The sequence below is a fragment of the Salvelinus fontinalis genome, unplaced genomic scaffold, assembly GCF_029448725.1.
Source record: "Salvelinus fontinalis isolate EN_2023a unplaced genomic scaffold, ASM2944872v1 scaffold_0039, whole genome shotgun sequence".
In the NCBI taxonomy this organism is placed as follows: domain Eukaryota; kingdom Metazoa; phylum Chordata; class Actinopteri; order Salmoniformes; family Salmonidae; genus Salvelinus; species Salvelinus fontinalis.
The window spans coordinates 302,118-311,381 of record NW_026600248.1 but is presented as its reverse complement, the minus strand read 5'-3'; the positions used below and the strand labels follow the sequence as shown (position 1 = coordinate 311,381).

The 9,264-nt window shown below is 43.7% G+C and overlaps 1 protein-coding gene across 1 annotated transcript; it reads left to right on the top strand.

Annotated features, from left to right (window-relative positions):
- The first annotated feature begins 3,480 nt into the window (after positions 1-3,480).
- LOC129842415 (bifunctional heparan sulfate N-deacetylase/N-sulfotransferase 4-like) lies at positions 3,481-8,871 on the top strand. The gene is made up of 3 exons (XM_055910970.1): positions 3,481-4,114; positions 4,584-4,683; positions 6,981-8,871. The coding sequence occupies exons 1-3, from the start codon at positions 4,008-4,010 to the stop codon at positions 7,098-7,100; spliced, it is 327 nt and encodes a 108-aa protein (XP_055766945.1). The 5' UTR covers positions 3,481-4,007; the 3' UTR covers positions 7,101-8,871.
- Positions 8,872-9,264: the final 393 nt, after the last annotated feature.

Genomic DNA, 9,264 nt, shown 5'->3' with positions numbered 1-9,264 from the left:
CACACACCCCCATCGCAATGTATTTTCTGATGATAGAATGTTGACATCAGAACGCCTGCAAATCGAGCTTCACATTTTGGTCCCATGTGACTGTTTAATTCCCTTGTCCTATTTATCCTGTTCATCAGGTAATAGTGTCCTTCTCTCCCTATTCTATGGAAACAGTCATTTTGTTGTCATGCCACTAATTATTGTATTTTTCCTAAATACTCCCATGTATTATACACCTTTTATTTACTATTTTTCCAAGGTAGAGCGAATCCCCTTTCCAATTAAAAATGCATTTGTCACATCACTTAATTTCTCTTCTCAAACCAAGCTCTATATAGTACAGACATTATTTCTGAATACTACAGATGACTTAATGTCTTATTCTAATACAATACTTCAAATATCACTGTGTTTTTCCCATTACAGATATTATTATTTATTCATTTTATAATTCTAATCAATTTTATGATTACATTTACATTACATTTAAGTCATTTAGCAAATGCTCTTATCCAGAGCGACTTACAAATTGGAAAGTTCATACATATTCATCCTGGTCCCCCATGGGAATTTAACCCTCAACCCTGGTGTTGCAAGCACCATGCTCTACCAACTGAATCACACCAGTCCACTGCCCGCTCCTTTACGATCTCTATCTAACGTCTTACGTTTACCTTTATTAATTTATTTTGTCTATACTTTCTTACCTCTTATCTATATTCTTATTATTTCATTGTCTTTTATCCCATTTTACTGTTTAATTCCCGATTCACGGTTTTAGTGAAACAAACCTCTCATATTTTGGTCTCTGTCCTTCAGGCTATTTTTAGACCGCAGTCTCTGTGGGTACAGAGTGATCGACGGCCTGTTTTTTCCTCTTCCTTTGTTACACCGTTCGTGAATCCTTAATCTGTCCTGAATTTCACTATTTATCACTATTTATCTTAACTAACCTAGATTCGTTTTTAACTTTATAGTACAATTTCAATTTATCGACGATTCTACTTTCTGTCTTGTTACACACTATTTGGTTTAATCCTCTTTTATTATCTTTATGGTTATTTATTTTAACACCTTTTTTAGTATTCTACTATGGTCGCTTATTACTTTATCACATCAGTGTTTTTATCCTTGATTATAACTTATTTTACTTCGATGTTCCTTAATTTCATTCCATCTGCCTAATAGCAGTTAACTGCACTCTCCTTCTCAAATTACACTCAGTTAACTATCAGAGAGGCTTGCGCATGCCTCTTCCTACCACAGACACACACACACAACCCAACCTGTCCTTTCTTTCTTCCTAATGTTCTATCTCTACACAGATCTACTCATTTCTTACAACATTATCATTCATCCTTTTATGTTTCATCCGTTCATTCAATCCCTTTGTTTTTACCTCAAAACAACTCAGTTCTTTCTTTATTGACTTAATCCCTTTGTTCAACATAAGCCTAGGCTAATAGGATTTCTACGATATGACGAGAGACTACTGTCTAATCGGATCAGCTTGTCTTCATATCCTACCCAACCCCCCAATACTGATCTTTTCTTCTTTTATTAGAATAGTATTTGTGGCGTGACCTACTGAATTACAAAACCCTGTTAGCTAGACAGAGCGGTTTTTTATTCGCAGGATTTCTTTTGCATTTGAACGCCGCACAATCGGGCAAACGTCCTAAATATTCATCCGTACAGTCCTCCTTTCAGAGCGTTAACCATGAAATATTTATTTAACTACTGATTTATGTTTCGACCGTATTAACTACTTTTGCAGTTGAACGCCGCACAATCGGGCAAACGTTTTTTCTACAACCTAATATTTATAAGCTACTTTTGCAGTTGAACGCCGCACAATCGGGCTAACGTTTTCCTACAACCTAATATTTATAAGCTACTTTTGCAGTTGAACGCCGCACAATCGGGCTAACGTTTTTCCTGCCTTCTAAATATTCATCCGTTCAGTCCCCCGTTCTGGGGCGGTATCCATGAAATATTTATTTACTAAATATCCACCCAATCAGACCTCTTTAAAAATGTTCCTTTTTTAAAGAGCGGTGGCTTTCTAACTACTTATTTATGCAGTTCTCTGTTATCTTTAGAGCCATTATTCATAAGTAACCTGTCCAAGCATTCCTTCTACTAATTTTATTGAAGAGGTATGACAGGATTTTCTACCTACATTATCTGTTTTTACCGTATGAGCTGTCCGACATTATAGCCAGCCATCTCAGCCAGATGGCACAAACAAGCACATCATTTAAGCTACACATTCGAACGGTCTAATCAGAACGAGCGCATGCTCCACTAAACACCTAACACAAGCAAAGTTCACATCGCCTATTCACTCATTCTCTATACATGCACATGCATTTATATTTAATACAATTCCCCAAATTACACATACATGCAAATTTATTTGAATTCAAAAGTTCTTTCGTTTTTACTGGTTTCTTTTTAGGAAATTTGAAAGAGAGACTTACATGGCGCCCCTCTCGCTGAGACAGGATCTCTGAAGCAATCCATACATTTCAACTATTGTAAGAACTTGCTTACCGTCTAGTTGGGCGGCCACCCTTGTTTGTTAGATTGTCCAAAGAACCCATCATCAGCCAAGAACGTCCCAGTCCCTATCAGCTCCTGGCTAGCTCGCCAAAATATGTCGTGGAAAATCATTTCAAATACAACGCTTATCAGAACTTGTAAATTCAAACATGCTCTTTATTACAACTGTACAGCCCACTGGCATGTCCCCGCGGAACACACCCCGCGGAACACACCCCGCGGAACCCACCCACTCCCAGAGCACTAGTTCGCTCTTTATACCCAAATAGCATATGAGTCCACCCCATATGCAAATAAGCATACTTCCCCTATTCTTTGTGCCATTATCTTTTTAGTTCAGGCTTCCTGCTTGTTCACACATACTAACGCTCATCATCTGCTTTCAGTTAAATTACAATAGTGGTCAGACCCTCTATCTTTTTGTCAACATACTCTGTGTCCTTCCCCTCACCACTAAATAAATGCACTCTTTGTTCTGTCCCCGCTATCCCTAGGGTATCCAATTGCTTATAGGCATATTTCTCTGGTATGTATGTTTTTCTTTAGTGGAATGAATAGACTATAAATCTAGTGTGTCAAAGCACCCTGGCACCAACATGTCTGAGCAATCTGTCAACACAATGGAGAATCTACAAGGGTCAGAGGGTCAGAACGTCCCCCAGTAGTTTTCCATTACCACGGTCTCATGATCTATGTCAACATGTGGTTCGCTACCACCACACCATCTGCCAATCTTCGGTTTCCTGTATTTACCAGAATGGCAAACACACTCACATCTGCCTTCTTATACTATTTACCTATCTATTGTTTAATAGTGTGATATCTACCTACATATGTCACTTACTCTACAGTCTCTGTGTCTTTGTGTCTCTGTGTCTCTGTGTCTGTGTCTCTGTGTCTCTGTGTCTCTGTGTCTCTGTGTCTCTGTGTCTGTGTCTCTGTGTCTCTGTGTCTCTGTGTCTCTGTGTCTCTGTGTGTCTCTGTGTGTGTCTGTGTGTCTGTGTGTCTGTGTGTCTCTGTGTCTCTGTGTCTCTGTGTCTCTGTGTCTCTCTGTGTCTCTGTGTCTCTGTGTCTCTGTGTCTCTGTGTCTGTGTCTCTGTGTCTGTGTCTCTGTGTCTCTGTGTCTCTGTGTCTTTGTGTCTCTGTGTCTCTGTGTCTCTGTATCTCTGTGTCTCTGTGTCTTTGTGTCTCTGTGTCTCTGTGTCTTTGTGTCTCTGTGTCTCTGTATCTCTGTGTCTCTGTGTCTCTGTGTCTCTGTGTGTCTGTGTGTGTGTGTCTCTGTGTCTCTGTGTCTCTGTGTCTCTGTGTGTGTCTGTGTGTGTCTGTGTGTCTCTGTATCTCTGTGTCTCTGTGTCTCTGTGTCTCTGTGTCTCTGTGTGTGTCTGTGTCCCTGTGTCTCTGTATCTCTGTGTCTCTGTGTCTCTGTGTCTCTGTGTCTCTGTGTGTAGCTGATGATTATAGATGGACAGCAGTTGAGGAGAGATCCAGCTGCAGTGATGGAGGAGGTCCAGAAGGTCCTGGGAGTTACTCCTCACTACAACTACACACAGACTCTACGGTACACACACACAGACACACACACACACACACACACACACACACACACACACACACACACACACACACACACACACACACACACACACACACACACACACACACACACACACACACACACACACACAGGCTCTCATTTACGTTACATGACTCCCTCATTCCTCCATCACTCCATCTCCCTGAACTACTCTCTCTCTCTTTCTCTGTCTCTCTCTCTCTCTCTCTCTCTACCCTCTCCCTCCCACTCTCCCTTTCTCTCTCCCTCCCTCTCTCCCTCTCTCTCCCTCTCTCTCTCCCCCTCTCTCCCTCTCCCTCTCTCCCTCTCTCTCCCTCTCTCCCCCTCTCTCTGTCTCTCTCTCTCTCCCTCTCTCTCCCTCCCTCTCTCTCTCTCTCTCTCCCTCTCTCTCCCTCCCTCTCTCTCTCTCTCTCTCTCTCTCTCACTCTCTCCCTCTCTCCCTCTCCCTCTCCAGGTTTGACCAGCAGACGGGTTTGTGGTGTCAGCTTTTAGAAGGGGGGAAGACTAAGTGTTTGTGGAGTAAAGGACAGGAATACCCTCCTATGGAACAAGAGGTAACACACACACTGACACACACACACTGACACACACACACACACACACACTGACACACACACTGACACACACAACCACAGTCATACCAGAGGTAACACACACACACACACACACACACACACACACACACACACACACACACTGACACACACAACCACAGTCATACCAGAGGTAAAACACACACACACACACACACACACACACACACACACTGACACACACAACCACAGTCATACAAGAGGTAACACACACACACACTGACACACACACTGACACACACACTCTGACACACACAACCACAGTCATACCAGAAGTAACACACACACACACACACACACACACTGACACACACACTCTGACACACACAACCACAGTCATACCAGAAGTAACACACACACACACACACACTGACACACACACTCTGACACACACAACCACAGTCATACCAGAAGTAACACACACAACCACAGTCATACCAGAAGTAACACACACACACACACACACACTGACACACACACTCTGACACACACAACCACAGTCATACCAGAAGTAACACACACACACACACACACTGACACACACACTCTGACACACACAACCACAGTCATACCAGAAGTAACACACACAACCACAGTCATACCAGAAGTAACACACACACACACACACACACTGACACACACACTCTGACACACACAACCACAGTCATACCAGAAGTAACACACACACACACACACACTGACACACACACTCTGACACACACAACCACAGTCATACTAGAAGTAACACACACACACACACACACTGACACACACACTCTGACACACACAACCACAGTCATACTAGAAGTAACACACACACACACACACACACACACTGACACACACACTCTGACACACACAACCACAGTCATACCAGAAGTAACACACACAACCACAGTCATACCAGAAGTAACACACACACACACACACACTGACACACACACACTGACACACACAACCACAGTCATACCAGAAGTAACACACACACACACACACACTGACACACACACACTGACACACACAACCACAGTCATACCAGAAGTAACACACACAACCACAGTCATACCAGAAGTAACACACACAACCACAGTCATACCAGAAGTAACACACACACACACAGACACACACACACTGACACACACAACCACAGTCATACCAGAAGTAACACACACAACCACAGTCATACCAGAGGAAACACACACACACACACACACTGACACACACACACAACCACAGTCATACCAGAGTCTGTGGTGTTGGCATGGTCAGATTTCCCACAGGGCTTTGCTGCAGGCTGGAAAACGTCAGGCAATCAGATCCTTACAGGAAGTTGTGACCTCAATCAGATCCTTACAGGAAGTTATGACCTCAATCAGATCCTTACAGGAAGTTGTGACCTCAATCAGATCCTTACAGGAAGTTATGACCTCAATCAGATCCTTACAGGAAGTTATGACCTCAATCAGATCCTTACAGGAAGTTATGACCTCAATCAGATCCTTACAGGAAGTTACGACCTCAATCAGATCCTTACAGGAAGTTATGACCTCAATCAGATCCTTACAGGAAGTTATGACCTCAATCAGATCCTTACAGGAAGTTATGACCTCAATCAGATCCTAACAGGAAGTTGTGACCTCAGTCAGATCCTTACAGGAAGTTATGACCTCAATCAGATTCTTACAGGAAGTTATGACCTCAATCAGATCCTAACAGGAAGTTACGACCTCAATCAGATCCTTACAGGAAGTTATAACCTCAATCAGATTCTTACAAGAAGCTGTGACCTCAATCAGATCCTTACAGGAAGTTATGACCTCAATCAGATCCTTACAGAAAGTTACGACCTCAATCAGATCCTTACAGGAAGTTGTGACCTCAATCAGATCCTTACAGGAAGTTATAACCTCAATCAGATCCTTACAGGAAGTTATGACCTCAATCAGATCCTTACAGGAAGTTATGACCTCAATCAGATCCTTACAGGAAGTTATGACCTCAATCAGATCCTTACAGGAAGTTATGACCTCAATCAGATCCTTACAGGAAGTTATGACCTCAATCAGATCCTTACAGGAAGTTATGACCTCAATCAGATCCTTACAGGAAGTTATGACCTTATTATGACACACACCATACCACATACACCATACCACACTATACCACATACCGCGTACAACATACCACGCAGAGAGGGACGGAAAGAAGATTTGAGGATACCCTTTATCTCCCCCCTCTCTCTCTCTCTCTCTCTCTAGGCACGGTCCTACCTGTCCAGGTACTATAGGGAACCCAACATAGACCTGTCCAAGCTGCTCCACAGACTGGGTCAGCCTCTCCCCTCCTGGCTGAGAGAGGAACTACAGAAGGTCAGATAACAGGGTTAGAGGTCAGAGTTCAGGGGACACCGGCTGGGTCAGCCTCTCCCCTCCTGGCTGAGAGAAGAACTACAGAAGGTCAGATAACAGGATTAGAGGTCAGAGTTCAGGGGACACCGGCTGGGTCAGCCTCTCCCCTCCTGGCTGAGAGAGGAACTACAGAAGGTCAGATAACAGGGTTAGAGGTCAGAGTTCAGGGGACACCGGCTGGGTCAGCCTCTCCCCTCCCGGCTGAGAGAGGAACTACAGAAGGTCAGTTAACCTCTAACCCTACCAGCAGCCCAGGTTCATAGGTCAGGTGTTAAGGGTCGGGGACCATTAAGAGGAAGAGGGCGTGACCTTTCTGTGACCTCCCAACCTCGTGGTGAACCTGAGGATGGAAGAGAGATCATGAACTATGAACCATGAACTATGTCCTGGCTTGGCCTCACAGAGGAGAAGAGACACTGATGTATGGATGGATACCTGGATATCTTGATCTCTGAACTCGGAGAGATAACTGGACAGATTAATGGACGGTCTCTGAATTTAGAGAGATAACTGGACAGATTAATGGACGGTCTCTGAACTCAGAGAGATACCTGGACAGATTAATGGATGGTCTCTGAACTCAGAGAGATAACTGGTTAATGGATGGTCTCTGAACTCAGAGAGATAACTGGACAGGTTAATGGGCGGTCTCTGAACTCAGAGAGATAACTGGACAGGTTAACGGATAGTCTCTCTGAACTCAGAGAGATAACTGGACAGATTAATGGATGGTCTCTGAACTCAGAGAGATAACTGGACAGATTAATGGATGGTCTCTGAACTCAGAGAGATACCTGGACAGATTAATGGATGGTCTCTGAACTCAGAGAGATAACTGGACAGATTAATGGATAGTCTCTGAACTCAGAGATATAACTGGACAGATTAATGGATGGTCTCTGAACTCAGAGAGATAACTGGACAGATTAATGGATGGTCTCTGAACTCAGAGAGATAACTGGACAGATTAATGGATAGTCTCTGAACTCAGAGATATAACTGGACAGATTAATGGATGGTCTCTGAACTCAGAGAGATAACTGGACAGATTAATGGACGGTCTCTGAACTCAGAGAGATAACTGGTTAATGGATGGTCTCTGAACTCAGAGAGATAACTGGACAGGTTAATGGACGGTCTCTGAACTCAGAGAGATAACTGGACAGATTAATGGATGGTCTCTGAACTCAGAGAGATAACTGGACAGATTAATGGACGGTCTCTGAACTCAGAGAGATAACTGGTTAATGGATGGTCTCTGAACTCTGAGAGATAACTGGACAGATTAATGGATGATCTCTGAACTCAGAGAGATACCTGAACAGATTAATGGACGGTCTCTGAACTCAGAGAGATAACTGGACAGATTAATGGATGGTCTCTGAACTCAGAGAGATAACTGGACAGATTAATGGACGGTCTCTGAACTCAGAGAGATAACTGGACAGATTAATGGATGGTCTCTGAACTCAGAGAGATAACTGGACAGATTAATGGACGGTCTCTGAACTCTGAGAGATAACTGTACAGATTAATGGACGGTCTCTGAACTCTGAGAGATAACTGGACAGATTAATGGACGGTCTCTGAACTCTGAGAGGTAACTGGACAGATTAATGGACGGTCTCTGAACTCAGAGAGATAACTGGACAGATTAATGGACGGTCTCTGAACTCAGAGAGATAACTGGACAGATTAATGGATGGTCTCTGAACTCTGAGAGAGAAGATTGAAGGGATGACTGACCTCTGGAACAGACCTGTGTTTCAGTTAATGGACTCATATCAGATATCTCCAGAGGAACCCGAACAGACACCTCCTCCTCTATACTCCTGGTCTGAGCCTCTCATATCAGATATCTCCAGAGGAACCCGACCAGACACCTCCTCCTCTATACTCCTGGTCTGAGCCTCTCATATCAGATATCTCCAGAGGAACCCGACCAGACACCTCCTCCTCTATACTCCTGGTCTGAGCCTCTCATATCAGATATCTCAAGAGGAACCCGACCAGACACCACCTCCTCTATACTCCTGGTCTGAGCCTCTCATATCAGATATCTCCAGAGGAACCCGACCAGACACCTCCTCCTCTATACTCCTGGTCTGAGCCTCTCATATCAGATATCTCCAGA

What these genes read in the sequence shown, in the direction of transcription:
- LOC129842415 (XM_055910970.1), top strand. Translation starts at nt 4,008, where the DNA reads ATGATTATAGATGGACAGCAGTTGAGGAGAGATCCAGCTGCAGTGATG. An exon ending in AACTACACACAGACTCTACG is followed by an intron (nt 4,115 to 4,583) that starts GTACACACACAC and finishes CTCCCTCTCCAG; the next exon opens with GTTTGACCAGCAGACGGGTT. An exon ending in ACCCTCCTATGGAACAAGAG is followed by an intron (nt 4,684 to 6,980) that starts GTAACACACACA and finishes CTCTCTCTCTAG; the next exon opens with GCACGGTCCTACCTGTCCAG.